Source organism: Macrobrachium rosenbergii, chromosome 16 (genome assembly GCF_040412425.1).
Source record: "Macrobrachium rosenbergii isolate ZJJX-2024 chromosome 16, ASM4041242v1, whole genome shotgun sequence".
Lineage (NCBI taxonomy): Eukaryota > Metazoa > Arthropoda > Malacostraca > Decapoda > Palaemonidae > Macrobrachium > Macrobrachium rosenbergii.
Genome location: NC_089756.1, coordinates 9500573 through 9519509, shown reverse-complemented (window position 1 = coordinate 9519509; position 18937 = coordinate 9500573). Strand labels below are relative to the sequence as shown.

At 37.9% G+C, this 18937-nt stretch overlaps 1 protein-coding gene across 2 annotated transcripts in view; it reads right to left on the bottom strand.

The window, feature by feature from the left end:
* LOC136847074 (uncharacterized) overlaps positions 1 to 18937 on the bottom strand; it is a 121454-nt gene that overhangs the window by 19527 nt on the left and 82990 nt on the right. For both annotated transcript variants that reach the window (XM_067118349.1, XM_067118350.1), the window contains exon 5: positions 8095 to 8749. In XM_067118349.1, the coding sequence (XP_066974450.1) occupies positions 8095 to 8749 (655 nt within the window). The remainder of the gene's footprint in view (positions 1 to 8094; positions 8750 to 18937) is intronic.

The window sequence follows — 18937 nt, the reverse complement described above, 5'->3', positions numbered from 1 at the left end:
CTTGATAGACATTATCAAATCAGAAAATTCTTTAAGACATGATCATGAATATTGGAAAAACTTGATCGCCAGAATTACCCACATCGCAAGACAAAAGAAATTTTAAAACCCCCAAAGGAAAAGGAACCTTCGAAGAAGGAGTATTCAAGGAAAACAAAAATTCAGAACCAGATACATCAGAAACCAAATCTGAACGACCCTCCACGGATCTGGAAACCTTTGTTGCACAGAGCACGAAGCAGGAAATAAAACCAACGTCTGATCTAAATGAGGAGACCTAAACATTAACGACCCCAACCAAACCTGAACCCAAAGAAAACCACGTTCAACTACTTTTTCTGAATACTTCCTAAATTAGAATTCCTACCCTTCTGAGTGACTCCTAATTCTAAATCCACCGTAGAACTTACGCTTTTAGAGGGAAGGGGGGAAATCTGCTGCCAACACTGCCTGCTCGGCGGGGGCGGCAGATCCTACCTTCGAGGTTTGCGGTTCTCCATGACCCCGGCACCCGTTAGGGCTGGTTCTGGAAGAGGCAGGGGCTGAAAAAGAACAATTAGTATCTACAGCACCATTACTACTATCCTTATATCTAGTTTCCGTTAATTTAGTCATAAAGCTAGAAAAATCGACTAGACATACTCAGCCAGTAACTTGTCCTCTAACTTTTTGAATAATTCTTCCATCTGATCTATCGACCAAGACTCGTCACCTATCTGACTGATACTACACTGCATCTTCCTACATAAAATACAAACAGAATGTCGATTGTGTTTGAGGGTAATCATCCTATGCTTGCAGAACGTGTAAGGACGATGAGCGTCAGCATCTCCAGCAGTAGAAGGCTCTGTCGTCAAAGATGTAAATGAAGTTGAAGTATCGGCGCTAGCAGACGGCGACATCTTCCTGTTTGACTTATCCAATCGAATCCAAAGTACCGATCCCAAAGTCAAAATCGGGAGAGAAGTTCCAAATCCCATCAATAAAGTATCCATCCAGGAGAAAATGCGTTGAAAACAGTCCAAATCATGATCTGATGTCCAAAATCTTGAATGGGGTTGGGCTAAATGACCAAAAGTTCGCCTGATGTGGGACACACCCACACAGCATGGCGAACAAAAAGCAATTGGGGATTTCGGCCTCACTCGGCCGGGACTTGCAGCAGTGTTGCCAACGGTACTTCAGGTAACTCATTTGACAAGATTTTCCTGTAAGCGTTGGTAACGCTGACAGTTTATTACCCACTTAGTGGGTAAAAGCTATGGGGATGTAGTTCGGGCTGGTCAGTGACCAGGGCTAATTCAGGTGTTCAGGGAGTGTATTGCAATATGACATTTTTATGATAAAATAAAAGTTTGTTATTGGTGATCCGGTTTTATGGTGCTTGCTTAGTGACGAAAATCAGCAATTTTCGGTGCTGAAAATTGCCGATTTCTGCTTATCGGCGCCTATAATTAGGTATTGAAGCCGATACATACCTAACAGAGGCGCAGACAACCGACAAAGCCCCGAAAATCGGCAATTTTCGGTTATCATCATGCTGTCAGAACAGAACCCCACCGATAACCGGGGACTGCCAATTACATAGGTATGAGTTCCACTCACATGGCAACTTAAATTCAAAATTCGCGCACAGTGCTTCAATTGTTTAGTGTACATGACTGGTACTGCCCACTAACAGGAATGCCAGGAACGACTTAGCAGACAACGTCATTCTGTTAGTGCCTTACGTCCATCAGAGGGGAGGAGGGTGGACTCCGATGATATAATTACTTGGTAAGCATATATAAAACTTCATTTTATCATAAAAATGTCATTTTTATATAAGCAACTTACCAAATAATTGCATAATTGAATCCACATTGGAAGGAGGTGGGATACATAGACATATTCTATTCCAAAACATTAAGAATGTAATGAATTGAAATAGAAAAGTTGCTAGCACTGAAAACAATACTTGTTGTTCTTTATCAGTTAAGAGAGCTACTGCAGGTAGATCTGCCTCTGGTTGGTGCTCAACTTAACCTGTGGTGGCGTGGCGGTATAGCCATGGGTCGCCTCTATGTAAGTGGGAACTTTGCAGCAAAGGACATGACTGATGGCTAACAAAGCATAAAGAAGTGCCCTTGCCCTGGGAGCAGTATCAAAATTAAAAAACAACCCGATAATGTTGTCACCTACACTGAAAAAAGGGCCACAGCCCATCCATTGAGAGTGGTGGGTGCTCTAGGTACATTGTACACCACCGGCTCCGCAAAAACTCGACACCTTACTATGAGGTGAAAAGATAGAGGAAAATCCTAGGCTTCTTCCCACAATACCATGCCAATTACTTATAATGGTTGCAAGATACTGCAAAATTCTTAACACTGTTTTAACTTCTCTTAAAATTAGTTTGAAGTGAAGATTGATTGCACTTCCAGTAGGTCAAATGCAGAATGAAAAGGGGCATCTTGTGCCTGGAAGCTAGAGAGGTAAAAGCTGCTCTGATGTCCTTAGCTTTCACTTAAAAGTAGGAAAAAATGTTCTCCTGAATCTGAGAGTGGTCTTAGAAATAAAGTCCATTAGGATGAAGAACACTGCGTTCCTAGACGGAAGATGAAAAGGATACTTGCCTGAACACTATAGGTTATGAAAGGCCCTCTGTTCTTCCGATCCAGCTCAAGTAACACCTGAAAGCTCCAACTGGATAGAGAGCTCTCTACTCTTCTCCAGATCCAAAAGTAAGAGGAGAGTTGGCGCCGACTGAGCAGGAGCTGGCACCAGGTTGTAGTTGGTGCTGGGTGGGCTGGGTGCCAGGAGAGCCAGCAGCTCAGGAGCTGGTGGATGATCCTAGGCGCTATGGGTACTGATTTCTGCTGTCAAGAACGCCTTCTCTTCCATTAAGTTCTTTAGGAGGAAAGAACGGATCCAAGTCTTGGAAGGGTCCTCATTCTTGGCTATAAAGTCCAAGGAAAAAACAAGCAACTGTGCTACCAAGTTAAACGTAACTCGATACTCCTTCAAGAAGGAAAATGAGAGACTGAAGATCTGCTCAGAGAAGGAGGCAATCCATAATTGGGTTACAGATGTCTCAGAGGAAGTGCCAAGGAGTCTGAGACATCCGCTACAGAAATTCACTCACTTAGTCAGGTAGATGAGCTAGAAGATTGACTTCTGCATTAACAATAGCATCTATAGTATGTCTTAAAATTCCTTCGTTCTGATAAGCTTCCGGGCAGTGAGAAGTCCACTCAGGTAAGAAAGAGCCAATCTTGGTGGTATCTTTTAGGTGTGATTAATCGAGTAGACACTGATTGGGAAAGGAGTCTTGGAGAGTCCACCAACAACCATGGTAGGCTTGGAAATCATTAAATCATGGGTCAGAATGGTGCTATGAGGGTCATCATAACATTGCAATGAGCCTGAAAATGTTCAGCACTTCCTTGACCAAGTAGAAGGGAGGAAAGACATATTGGTCCAAGCAGGACCAAACCTACAGCATGGTGTCTGCTGCCCATGCTAGAGGGTCTGAGATTGGAGAATGCAAGAGTGGGAGACATAGGTTCCTTAATGTGGCAAATGGGCCCAAAGTTGGCGTGTCCCATAGATACCACAGATCCCGACATACCAGGGGATTCAGGTCTACTCAGAAGAAAGAGTGAGTTTCTGACGGCTTGGTTTGTCCACCAGAACTTTAGATTACCTGAAAAATTTTAGTGACTAGAAAACTAGATTTGATCGACCACAGCATAAGTTTTCTAACTGTTTGGAGGAAAGAAAAACAGCAAGAGAGTCTCCTCGCTAACATAATAAACATAAGGGTTGTGGTCCGGTCTAAATGGAAACCACAGTATAGGAGAGAACTAGGGATGAGAAGTACTGAAGCAACTAAAAGGATCACTTTCATCTTACTGACAGAGATGTGAAGGCTCAGTCTTCTGGGGACACGTCCCATAAACTTCCCAGTTCCCCAAGAAAGCACCCCAATGTGGATCAAGAAATTGCAAAAAAGACAAGTCTAGTCTCAGTGGAAGAGGGAACTTCTCTTCAGCAAGTCTAAGCTCGGACAGGCACCATTGCAGGTCCGACCTAAATCTGGGGCTTTGGGAAAAAATTACAAAGTCTGGTTGTTTTCCTTGTCCCCGAGGAGAGACAACTCGAGATGAGGCTTGTGGTATTCTGACTCATTCAGAATAAGTAGAGCACTTCAAATCATGTGTTTTCATAGAGCCTAAACGATTCGAAACGTACTGACCTAATCGTAGCCTAAGTCTTATACTACGACACCCAGGTTACTTCACTCTTATGCTAGTTCAAATTGCGATTAAATAAATACATTGCATTGTGTATATTAACTAAACAAATGATATAAACTTACTATTGTCGCATTCAATGTTCCTAGCTCGATGTACAGTAGTCAGATTGGCGTGAGCACAATCTCTATTTCATGACCCTCATCCAAAGCACACCTCAAGAAATTCTCCTTACATTTAGATATGCATATCTCCTAAAGGAAGTTTTCCCTAAATGTACTTTAAGATGAATAGGAACACTTAAGTGTACTCGAAGACACTGACAACTATGGCTGCATTCTTGAGTCCTTATTAGCTTGAACCGCACTGCGTCAAAGCAGTGAAGAGACTGACTTCATGGCTGTCTTTGACCAACACCAAACCTTCAACTAACCACCGGACAAACAACTGATACCGGTAGTTAAGCATTATTACATGTATACTTCAATTAAACACACGAAACAGGCAAGACAACGTTTTTCATTACTAAATACAAACATAACAAAACATAATATCCTTCTTCTACATAACATGCATTTCCACTTTACGTAAATTTAAAGAGAACACATAAAACTATACCACAACTTGTGGAAAAGTACAATCTCTCTTGTCTAAGTTTCGACATGTGGCATAGAGGCCGGAGCCTAGATCCCCAAACTGGAGGATCCTATCTCATAACATGAACTACAAATACAAAGTCTGCATCCAATCGCCCTGGAGAACGGACGACAGGACTCGAAGAGAAAGAAGGGAGCTGTGGGTCATACAGATCTGCTGACGGCTCTCCGGGCTCGCAAGGCAACTGAGCGAACTTGCAGAACATCATGCAGACTCGTCGACAGATGGGCAGACTGCTTGTCGACCCTGCTGCTTCTGATAGTGGTGCGTGAGGGCATCCGTGCGGGATCAACGTCTTGTAAGACTCAATACTGTAATGCCTTGTAAGAACTCGATAATACCTCGTACAGACAGAAACTAAATATGGAACTGTACTTTGCGGAAATGAAAATCTAGAAAAAGCTAGAAAAGTCCCTAGGAGACACAAAAGCCTGGGCATGGAAAAAACAGTGGTCTTGTCCAAAAAAGGTGTGACAAATACTACTGCAGTCAGACACCATTGTCTAAACAGAGAAAATTGTCTGTGCTCAGGAGCTAGACTTTCAGTGGCGGGAGACTAGTACTGGTTAGATAGTGCCGAGTTCTATGGAACAGGCGTTGGGCATACGGCAATTGGCGCCAAGAGCTCAGAAATGATCCAGGTGTTCGTGAATGGATGCCGCTAGGGAGTGTTGGTCCAAGAGGGTTCATGGCGTTTCTCACTTGCTTGGAGCCCATCTTTCAACAAAAGAACACTCTGGAGAGAAGATATCTCCATTCCAAAGGGAGTCGGGCCGAGGAAGAGGCAGCAGGAAAATAGCAAAACTGCAGGGCTGTGAGATGAAGCCAGTCTCCTTAATCGTGGAAGAAAGGGGAGAATGGCAACTGTCATCTGTGAGAACTTCAACGGCCGCAAAGAACCAAAAAACATTGCAGCCCTTACTGTGTGCCGGAAACCTCAGAACTGTATGCACCAGAGGGAGAATGCAATGCTCTCCAAGGAAGTCTGTCTAACTGACTACAAGATGCTCATCCACTAATGTTCCGAGTAAGAGAGAGGAGGAAAAAAAAAAAAAAAAAAAAAAAAGCAGACCATCCGAAAAAACTGTGATTCTCTAGGCAGACGGCAGAGACTGTGTACTGAGGAAGAGGTCTGTGGCTCTCTCAGTGGTAAAGAAGCATCAGAACACTCTCTTCTAGAGATTCCAAAGAAAAGAGTGGAAATCTCTATAAAGAATATCAACTGACCTTGTCATTCACTTCACAAAATTCTTCAACAAGGATGTCTAATTCATGGAAACGTCAAAGGGTGGAAAGACAGAAAACACTTGTCTTGCTCCCTTTCCAACAAAAGTCAACAGCCAACTCCTAGAGAGATTTCTGGAGAATGAAGAAAAAACAAAACACCACAGGAGGGAGCTTCCTTCAACAAACTCCTAAACTCACAATACTAATGTCCTTGTCTACCAGCACCCTCACAAAGGATGGGACTTCTGAGACACAAACTGTCTCTTTCGAGGGAGCGATGTAGGCTCATATTGAACTCTCGCCAAAGGTCGAGCAGACTGAAGAGAGACTTAAAAGGTTGTGAGCAGGCATCTGATACTGAGGAGTCGGTGCCTGGTGCTCTGGGACTGGCACCAGCTACTTGACAACTGGAGCCAGGCGCTCAAGAAAGAACTGCAGTGTGTTTTAAGGAAAAACAGGCACCGAGTACTAAAGAAAGAGCCGAGCACTCTGGAATTGGTGTCGGTGTTTGGGAAAGGCACTGGGTGAACAGGAACTGGCGCTGGAGACTAGCAGGCTGGTGCCGGGTGCTCATGAAGACTTCACTTCAAGTTGAAGAATGATTACTGTACTTACACATCTGTCAAGACACCTGCACATCCATGAAGATGCCTTTTCAGTGTCTTCTCCCAGGTTCAGGGGAGCAGGACAATGACCTTTGGTTTAGGAGACCCGAGGGGCTGGATAGCCACCGCCTCCACCAAAATCCAGAGAGATGCCTTTTCAATGGCCGTCTGTCGATACTTGGGACTGGCAACAGGCTCAAATGAGGGGGGAACTACCTGGGGAGAACTCCCATCAGCCTCCATGGGACTTTCAGTATGTCTTCTCCCAAGGACAGTGACTTAGGTCAAGGAGTGCCGACAGGCTGGGTAGCCACCTCCTCCACTGCACAACACTTCACTATTGCAAGGTCAATTTCTATAAACCCAGACACAGACTGCCAATGGCACAAGAAGGAAGCAAGGGAGCCAGACGTGGGAACAAGTGGATAAAAAATAAGAGGGCTAGCAGCAGGAGAGAAAAATTGGATGAGGGAGTCGGAACTGGGCGCCAGGCAGTGGATGGCGCCAAGTGAGCTAGCAGCTGGGGAGGTGGCGAGAGGTGGCAGGTGCTCCTGGTTGGGAGGTGGAGGGAGGAGGCAGGTGCTCCTGAGTGCTCAAACCATGAGTTGGCACCAGACGAGCTAGTAGCTCAGCAGCTAAGAGCTTGGTAAATGGTGAGCGCTACTGGGCGCTCAGAGCCGAACTTGGCTGCAAACTCTTCTTAAAAAATCCCTCTCAACCAAAATTAAGGTACCATTTCTCTCTTGACTACGTTCTGTCCTTACACTTATCAATCTTTGGAAAGGAATGTGATTATATAATTGATTCTCTACCGACAAAAAATTATGGGGTACACAAGAGTACCTCATACAGACTGATCAATTCATATAAATAAAATATTTGAGACTTGCAGGAATGTATTTCACCACTGAGAAATCCGGTTCAGTAGTGAACGCCATGTTTGCTCTTTGTTAAGCTTGTCAGTAGTATAAAGACGAGGTTAATTACAAATTTGCTACAGTAACAAGAAAAAATAGATGAATCAGATCTTAATAAAAAAAGAATAATAAAACTGTCCTGAACATTATAAGCTTGAAGGCTACGCGAAATCAACAGTAACATTTCATCGAAATCTGGTTATATAACCGGCAAGTAATGAACAAAGCTGCCACACACACTCGGTGTTTACTCGAGTGGCGGCAGGAATAGAATGACGTTGTCTGCTAAGTTGTTCCTGGCGTTCCTGTTAGTGAGCGGTACTAGTCACCTACGTTAAACAATTGAAGTGCTGCGCACGAATTTTGAATTTAAGCTGTCGTGTGAGTGGAACTCATAGCCATGTAATTCGTTAGTAAGTTTCTTATATAAAAACAAACATTAAAGCCACCAACCTTCTCCAATGACTTCGTCTGCTGCTTCCCACATAGCTTGTTCTTCTGCTGGAGAGTTATTTTCTGAGAAGACTATAGTGTTATCCTCTTGCATCTTACTCCTTTTCCTTTTAAACTCAAGCTGTTTTTCTCTTTGCCTGATTTTCCTTTGCTCTCTATCATCACTTGAGCTATTACCAGGTGTAACTGCTTGTCTTTTAATGCCCGAATCATTCAAAACAGTACAATTTTCCTTTTCAATTATGGTGGTAGAGAAAAAAATTGATGTATCAGTCTCACTTAAAACAACTTGATCAGCTTGCTTACATTTTTCAGCTTTTTTTCCATTGCCTTCTACATTTTGCAAAATATGCTGTGGTTCGACACACTCCTTCACTTCATGATCAACAGGTTTATTAAAAGTTGTCTGCCTTTGCAGGGAAGGAGTAGTGAGACTATTATGCTTGAATGTGTATGATGATAACAGATTTACTGGTGAACTTTTGGTTTCAGTTGGCAATTCAATATTTCTTGAAAATGGCTCGACTTTAATGTTTTTCATAATGGTTGGATCTCTCTTATTCACATTTTCCTGCTTACACTCATGCTTACTTGACTGGGTAGGTACATTTGAATCTGATGTCATATGATGTGCGTAGTCTTCAGAACTCCTTCCCTTGAAAAAAAAAAAATTACTACAGTAATAAAACTGAAGCTAAATTATTAACGATACTTGTATCATAACTAAATTCACTCATTATAAACAAAATCCACACAAAGTATTTCCCATACTGATTATATATTATGTGTGAATTAGTAAGGCCCTATCAATGCTAATATAACTGAATAATGGTTTTAATATTAATAGTGACCCTTTTAAAAACCATAACATTCCTTAATAAAAAATTTTTAACTTAAGTTTATGATAAAAGATGAGATTTTAATTTTCAAATACTAGGACTAATGGCTTTCCACCATAACACACCAGTCAATATGATTTACCATCATATGCTTGCAATTCTCCAGAACAGCAAATATTTATATGGAAGGGTTAAGATTTTATTTTTAATTGTAAGCTTTTTGCAAACAAACTAACTGATAATAAATTTCCTACATAGTTGTTTTAACCCTTAAACGCTGACTGGACGTATCATACGTTGACTAAAATTGTCTGTTGGGTGCCGAGTGGACGTACAGTACGTCGAATACAAAAAATTTCAACCTTCGGTCAACTTTGACTCGACCGAAATGGTCGAAAAAATGCACTTGTAAGCTAAAACTCTTACATTCTACTAATATTCAATCATTTACCTTCATTTTGCAACAAATTGGAAGTCTCTAGCACAATATTTCGATTTATGGTGAATTTTTGAAAAAACTTTTTCCTTATGCCCGCGTGGTAACTCGGCCGAAAATTTCAGAAATTCTTTCGTCAGTTTGTCGTAAGTTTTGCACTGTTTTATATTAGCCGTTACATAAAGTTTTATATGTGAAAATGTGTGCAATTTCATGTAAAATACAGCAACATACAACCCATGGTTGGAGCTTTTATCAGTTTGGAAATATTTTCATATAAACCACGATAACTGCCAAAATTTCAACCTTCGGTCAACTTTGACGCGACCGAAATGGTAAAAAAATGCAATTGTTAGCTAAAACTCTTACATTCTAGTAATATTCAATCAATTACCTTCATTTTGCAACAAATTGGAAGTCTCTAGCACAATATTTCGTTTTATGGTGAATTTTTGAAAAAAACTTTTTCCTTACGTCCGCGCCAGAAATTCTTTCGTCACATTGTCGTAATGTTTGCACCGTTTTATATTAGTCATTACATAAAGTTTTATATATGGAAATGTGCGCAATTTCATGTAGAATACAACAGAAAATAACTCATGGTTGTAGCTTTTATCAGTTTTGAAATATTTTCATATAAATCACGATAAGTGCCAAAATTTCAACTTTCGGTCAACTTTAACTCGACCGAAATGATAAAAAAAACGCAATTATAAGCTAAAACTGTTACATTCTAGTAATATTCAATCATGTACCTTCATTTTGCAACAAACTGGAAGTCTCTAGCACAATATTTTGATTTATGGTGAATTTCTGAAAAAAAAAAAAAAAAAAAAAAAAAAAAAAAAAAAAAAAAAAAAAAAAAAAAACTTTTTCCTTACGTCTGCGTGCGGTAACTCGGCCGAACATCTCAGAAATTCTTTCGTCACGTTGTCGTAATGTTTGCATCGTTTTACATTAGTTGTTACATAAACTTTTATATATGAAAATGTGCGCAATTTCATGTAGAATACAACAGAAAATAATTCATGGTTGTAGCTTTTATCAGTTTTGAAATATTTTCACATAAATCACGATAACTGCCAAAATTTCAACCTTCGGTCAACTTTAACTCGACCGAAATGGTAGAAAAACGTAATTGTAAGCTAAAACTCTTACATTCTAGTAATATTCAATCATTTACCTTCATTTTGCAATAAATTGGAAGTCTCTAGCACAATATTTCGATTTATGGTGAATTTTTTAAAAAAACATTTTCCTTACGTCAGCGTGGTAACTCGGCCGAACATCTCAGAAATTCTTTTGTCACATTGTCGTAATGTTTGCACCGTTTTATATTAGTCGTTACATAAAGTTTTATATATGAAAATGTGCGCAATTTCATGTACAATACAACAAAAAATAACTCATGGTTGTAGCTTTTATCAATTTTGAAATATTTTCATATAAATCACAATAAATAGAAAAAATTCTACTTTCGGTCAACTTTAACTCGACCAAAATGGTCGAAAACTGCAGTTGTAAGCTAAAACACTTACAGTCTAGTAATATTCAATCAATTAGCTTCATTTTTCAACAAACGGGAAGTCTCTAGCACAATATTTCGATTTATGGTGAATTTTTGAAAAAAATTTTTTACATCCCTGGCGTTAATTCATGCATCATTTTGTGATATTTTCTTTGTCTTGCTTTGATCGTTTTACAATTTGTTATATACCAAAATCATTGCAATTTAGTGTACAATACAAACAAAAAAAAAAAACCTGTTAGGTTTAACCGTTTTGCTCACAGCGATTTGTATAAAATTATATATGAAAATTTTTTTGCGCTGTCATATATTTCAATATTTATATATGATAATGATATTTTTTTCATTTCTGATGGTTGCATACTAAACTTCAGGCAATGACAAAAAAAAAAAAGGAGCCAAAAATGAACTCTTAATCTTAAAAACTAAGCATGCTGTGATTTTTTGAAAAAACTTTTTTTCCGCTTCGGCGCTAACTCCCGAACGCCGCCGGCATACGGGAGACTTTTTTGTAAATAGAGGCTCGGTGTTTAAGGGTTAAATAACTTATAAATTTAAATTTCAGAAGGCTCATACTATTCCTAAACATAATTTCACTAATAAGTTAGATTGTTTAAGTTTTCTATCTAAAATTTAGTACAGTATTCAAGTACTCTAATGTATCTCTTGTATACAGTAAAACCTCACTTTAACGGACCCGGAACCAACAGACATTGGATTTAACAGACAAAATCTGGCCAAGGGTAGTGGCTGTTGTTTATGTTTACTTATGCACTAACCTCAGCATTGGTGCCAAATTGGAACTTACTGTGTATTTCCATGTATAAGACAAACTTTAAGATAAGATGAGGTTGAAAATTATGGCAAATTTTCATGAATTGATCTCATATCTGTAGTAAAAGACAACAGTATAAGAAGACTGCTAAATAACAAAACAATCTGTGTATAGGCTGTCTTTTGCAACAACAGGTATCTTATGAAATATTGGTTATGTAAAGATGATGTTATTACAAATGCTGTTTTCCTTACTGCATCCCTAGAAATTCAAAATAAAAGAAATAACAAAGCCAATTCTATATCATGTTTTTCCTACACACATCACCTAAAAGGGAAACCATTGTTTTGTTCATGTTGCATCGCCGATCACAAACCCCAAAGAAACTGATACTGTACAATAATTATCGCACATAATTATCATTTGTACGACTGAATTGTTCTAAACAGTTATTTACCACCAAAATGATAATGAATTTTTAATGAAAAATGAATACTGTATTATGTTATCCTAAATGTTATTACTTCTGTAATCGCACTGCCATTAACATTTCTGAAAGGTTACTGAAAGAGAAAGATTGCTGTGAGTGCAACCAAAACTCAATGTTTACATTTTGTCAGCTGGCCTTGCATAGATAAAAGTTGATTTCATTGATATGGAATTATTCCTTGAATAGGCTATTTATTATGAAGATAAGACAATAATATATAAGATAAAAATGGTTTTATTACGTTTTACGTTTCATCGCCAATCACAAACAACGATACGATAATGTATGATAATAATCATTCGTATGACAGAATTGTTCTAAACAGTTATTTACCACCAAAATGATAAAGAATTTTTAATGTTATCCTAAATGTTATTACTACCATAATTACACTACCATTAAAATTTCTGAAAGGTTACCGAAAGATAAAGGCTGCTGTGAGCGCAACTATAACTCGATATTTACATTTTGTCAGCTGGCCTCGCACAGATAAACGTTGATTTCATTGATATGGAATTATTCCTCGAATAGGCTATTTATTATAAAGATATGCCGGTAATATATAAGTTAAAAAGGGTTTTATTACCTTTATTATCAGTTTATTCATAATGTGAATCTTTTAATTTACGTCGGTGGTTATCGCACCTAGGCTGAGGCTAGCCTACCAATAAACATCACTTAAGACACAAAAAAAAAAAAAAAACAATGCTTCACTTTAACGTACAATCGGCTTTAATGGATGACCTTCCCCTGCTATTAGTCTGTTAAGGCAAGCTTTCACTGTATATGTAAAAATAATTATATATATAACTACCTTGACTATCATAATCTGTACTATATATATACATTATAAAGATAAATTTTGTACCCTAAAGACTAACAAAATAGTACTGACTATGACAGCTGTAATTTAATAAATAAATTTTTGATAACTATTTGCATATATTCTATACAGTATATATTTTATTTGTAATTCATGTAATAATTTTATATTAATGGTACTGAAAGTAGTTGCGGACTGCAGCTTGTTGTGTACTGTGGGTATCAAGAGTGAGCACAATTATGGATAAGACAGGATTTGTAACTTGTGAAAAACAACAATCACTGTACACTCACTCACACTTGGTACTCCAGTTATAACTCAGGAAGGAAAGACAGCATAAAACATGAAAAAAGAAAAATTCAGACAGGGTAAACACTTAAAAATTACAAATAACTAAATAATGATAAAATAACTGCTCTTATTAGCACTCAGAATTATTTAAATCACCAAGGCAGAGAATCCACTGACAATGAAGCTTAAACTGTATGTAAAAATTGCTATGAATAAGTTTACAGAATGAACAGCACTAAGAAATACCAAAAAAATGTGAAATTTTTATAATAAAATAGTTTTATATATCCTTAACAAGTAATTACATAGCTATAGTTTCCACTTTAATCCAATTTAAGCGGCAGCTTAGATTCAAAATTTCATGGGTAGCACTTCAATATAGTTTGTGTAGGTGATCAGCCTGTCCCACTAACGGAATACTGGAACGACTTAGCAAACAATTCTCATTCGTTTTATGCCCAATGTCCATCAGAGGGGAGGAGGGTGGGCTCTGATTCTGTAATTACTTAGTAAGTATAAAACTTTATTTTATTATAAAAATGTCATTTTTATATAAGTAACTTAACCCTTTAACGCCGAAGCCCTATTTACAAAAACGTCTCCCGTATGCCGGCGGCGTTCAGTGAGTTAGCGCCGAAGCGGAAAAAAAGTTTTTTTTCAAAAAATCACAGCACGCTTAGTTTTTAAGATTAAGAGTTCATTTTTGACTCATTTTTTTGTCATTGCCTGAAGTTTAGTATGCAACCATAAGAAATGAAAAAAATATAATTATCATATATAAATATTGGAATATATGACAAAAAAAAAAAAACTCGTATATAATTGTATACAAATCACACTGTAAGCAAAACGGTTAAAGCTAATGAGTTAATTTTTTTAGTTGTATTGTACACTAAATTACGATGATTTTGGTATATAATAAATTTTAAAAAACAAAGCAACACAGAGAAAATAATCACAAAATGATGCATGAATTAAGTAACGTGCGGACGTAAAAAATGTTTTTTCAAAAAATTCACCATAAATCGAAATATTGTGCTAGAGACTTCCCGTTTGTTGAAAAATGAAGCTAATTGATTGAATATTACTAGACTGTAAATGTTTTAGCTTACAATTGCAGTTTTCAACCATTTTGGTCGAGTTAAAGTTGACTGAAAGTCTAATTTTTCTATTTATCATGATTTATATGGAAATATTTCAAAACTGATAAAAGCTACAACCATCAGTTATTTTTAGTTGTATTGTACATGAAATTGTGCACATTTTCATATATAAAACTTTATGTAACGACTAATATAAAGCAGTGCAAATATTACAACAACGAGACGAAAGAATTTCTGAGATGTTCGGCTGAGTTACCGCACACATGTAAGGAAAATGTTTTTTAAAAATTCATCATAAATCGAAATATTGTGCTAGAGACTTCCAATTTATTGCAAAATGAAGTTAAACGATTGAATATTACTAGAATGTAAGAGTTTTAGCTTACAATTGTGTTTTTTTACCATTTCGGTCGAGTTAAAGTTGACAGAAGGTTGAAATTTTGGCAGTTATCGTGATTTATGTGAAAATATTTCAAAACTGATAATAGCTACAACCATGAATTATTTTCTGTTGTATTCTACATGAAATTGCGCACATTTTCATATATAAAAGTTTATGTAACGACTAATGTAAAACGATGCAAACATTACGACAACATGACAAAAGAATTTCTGAGATGTTCAGCCGAGTTACATGCGACGCAGCGTAAGGAAAAAATTTTTTTTCAGAAATTCACCATAAATCGAAATATTGTGCTAGAGACTTCCAGTTTGTTGCAAAATGAAGGTACATGATTGAATATTACTAGAATGTAAGAGTTTTAGCTTATAATTGCGTTTTTAGACCATTTCGGTCAAGTCAAAGTTGACCGAAGCTTGAAATTTTGGCAGTTATCGTGGTTTATATGAAAATATTTCCAAACTGATAAAAGCTACAACCATGGGTTGTATTTTGCTGTATTGTACGTGAAATTGCGCGCATTTTCATATATAAAACTTTATGTAACGGCTAATATAGAACAGTGCAAAAATTACGACAAAATGATGAAAGAATTTATGAAATTTTCGGCTGAGTTACCGCCGATGCGTAAGAAAAAGTTTTTTCAAAAATTCACCATATAAATCGAAATATTGTGCTAGAGACTTCCAATTTGTTGCAAAATGAAGGTACATGATTGAATATTACTAGAATGTAAGAGTTTTAGCTTACAATTGCATTTTTCGACCATTTCGGTCGAGTCAAAGTTGACCGAAGGTTGAAATTTTTGTAGTCGGCGTACGGTACGTCCACTCCTCACCCAACAGACAATTTTAGTCGATGTATGATACGTCCAATAGGCGTTTAAGGGTTAATCCCACACTGACAGGAGGTGGGATACATGGACATAGTATTCTACTCCAAAGACATTAACCCTTAAACGCCGAAGCCCTATTTACAAAAACGTCTCCCGTATGCCGGCGGCGTTCGGGAGCTAAGCGCTAAGCGGAAAGTTTTTTTTTTTTTTTAAATCACAGCACGCTTAGTTTTTAAGATTAAAAGTTCATTTTTGGCTTCTTTTTTTCTCATTGCCTGAAGTTTAGTATGCAACCATCAGAAATGAAAAAAAATATCATTATTATATATAAATATTGGAATATATGACAGCAAAAAAAAAACTTGTATATAATTGTATACAAATCGCGCTGTAAGCAAAACGGTTAAAGGTAATGAGTTAATTTTTTTTAGTTGTATTGTACACTAAATTGCGATGATTTTGGTATATAACAGATTGTAAAACGATTAAAGTAACACAGAGAAAATATTATCACAAAATGATGCATGAATTTAAATGGACGTAAAAAAGTTTTTTCAAAAATTCACCATAAATCGAAATATTGTGCTAGAGACTTTCCAATTGTTTCAAAATGAAGGAAATTGATTGATTATTACTAGATTGTAAGTTTTTTTAGCTTACAATTGCATTTTTTTACCATTTCGATCGAGTTAAAGTCGACCAAAGGATTATTTTTTCTATTTATCGTTATTTATATGAAAATATTTCAAAAAATGGTAAAAGCTAAAAGCATGATTTATTTTTTGTTGTATTCTACATGAAATTGCACACATTTTGATGTATAACACTTTATGTAACGAATAATATAAAACGGAGAAAAAATTACGACAAGGCGACTCAAGAAATGCTAGGATTTTTAGCAGAGTTGTGCATGGATGGAAGGAAAAAGTTTTTTTTCAAAATTCACCATAAATCGAAATATTGTGCCAGAGACTTTCCGTTTGTTGCAAAATGAAGGTAAAGGATTGATTGTTACTAGAATGTAAGAATTTTGGCTTACGATTGCGTTTTTCGAGCATTTCGATCGAGTTAAAAAAGGTTGGTTTTTTTCTATTTATCATTATTTATATGAAAATATTTCAAAAATGGTTTGTCATGATTTAATTTTGTTTATTGAAATTGCGCACATTTTGATTTAAAATGAAAATAATATAAAATGGCAAAAAAAAACAATGTGACTCAAGAAATTAAAGCTAAAAGTTTTTTTCAAAAATTCACCATAAATGATTTTACTTTCCGTTTTTTTGTAAATAATTGATTGTTACTAGAATGTAAGAATTTTGCTTACGATTGCGTTTTTTTGAGCATTTCGGTCGAGTCAAAATTGACCGAATGTTAAAATTTTTCAGTTATTGTGATTTAAATGAAAATATTTCAAAACTGTTAATAGCTAAAAGAATGATTTATTTTTTTTGTATTCTACATGAAATTGCACACATTTTGATGTATAACACTTTATGTAAAATAATATATGACAAGGTGACTCAAGAAATGCCAGGATTTTCAGCGGAAAAAGTTTTTTTTTTTAAATTTACGGATGCCCCTCAGGACACCCCGATGCTTCCTAGTGGTCGTAAAAGGCACGGGATGTGGTCCTTGGTCCCCTTCGGTCACACATGGCCGCACAACACGGCGTTGAGAAGCTGGGTCATCTTGGGTGCTCGGTCCCTCTCCAGCATCCCAGGCTAAAACTCGTCTCACACGCTCACTACCGACAGGCAGTATGTGCCTTTCACGGTCCTGACGACGTTGGGACATCTCTGCAAACGTCCTGTTGCCTCACAAATACGCAAACACTCGCCAAAGTTCTGCAAAACACGGATGCGTCAAAAAATCGCTCTCGGACGATGCAGCGCTGATGCTTTCTGGTACAGGGAAGGAGGAAATTCGCGCATGCGCGTCTGGGTGACGCTTATAAACAAAACAACAGCTTGATCCGTGAACTCCCAGCATCCCTCAAGGCGCGTGATTTAAAACCTTTCGCAAACTAGGCCTATAATTATTTTTCCGCGAATATTTAAAAAAAGCATTTTTAGTCGACGTATGGTACGTCCACTTGACACCCAGCAGACAATTTTAGTCGACGTATGGTACGTCCAGTAGGCGTTTAAGGGTTAAGTCATGTAATGAATTTGAAATAGAAAAGTTGCTAGCATTGAATAAAAAGTTTGTCGTTCCTTATTAGTTAAGAGAGCCTGCAGTATAAAACTGCAACTGGCTGACGCTCAACTTAACCTGTAGTGGCGTGGTGGTAGAGCCAAGGGTTGCCTCTACTTAAGTGGGGGTTTTGTAGCGAAGGAGTACTCCGATGGCTACCAAAGCATCAGTGGAAGTTATGCAGCTAAGGAGTTACCCAACAGCTAGCCAAACTTTAATAGGTGCCCCTGCCCTGGGCACAGTACCAATGTAAAAACAACCAGATACACTGTCACCTACACTGAAATAACACCACAACCCAAACACTGAGAGTGGTGGGTGGTCCAGGTACTTTGTACCTCCTGACTCCTAAAAAACTCTATACCTCGCCAGAAGGTGAAGAGATAGTAGGAGAAAATCTCATGCTTCCTCCTGCCATACCATGCAAGTCACTATCCTGTGATACTGCAGAATTTACATGCTACTTAGCTGGCGCCAGGCGAGCTGTGGAAGTTCATGGATTGGTATAAATATCACTGGTGCCAGACTGTAGCTGGCGCCAAGTGAGCTGGGCGCCAGCCGAGCTGCTGGGAGATCACGAAAGCCTTAAGCTCCAAAGTTGGTGCCAGACTGTAGCTGTGCCAGGCAAGCTGAGCGCCAGGGGAGCCCGAAGCTCTAGGCACTGGGGGTTCTATAGCTGGGTCAGACTTGTAGCTGGCGCCAGGTGATCTGGCTGCCAGGCAAGCTAGCAGCTCGAAGCTCTGGAAGCTCTAAAGCTGGCGAAAGACTGTAGCTGGCGCCCTAACAGCTGGGTGCCAACAGAGCTTGAAGTTCAGGTTTCACTTCTTAAGATAGTGAGATGTGATGGACGATTATACTTCCAGTAGGTCGATGCAGAATGGAAGGAATGGCCATGTGTGCATGTGAGATGTGAAGGATGATATACTTCCATTAGGCTGATGCCAAATGGAAGTAAGGGACATATGTGCCTGAAAGCTGAAATCTAAAGAAGTACAGGCTGCTCAGATAACCTTAGCTTTCACTAAAAGAAGGCAAAGTTGTTCTTCTGAATCTGAGTGTTTCAGAAATTCTCTTAAGGATGAAGGACAATGCGATCTTAATCCAAGGGAGAGGGGTTCTTGACCAAA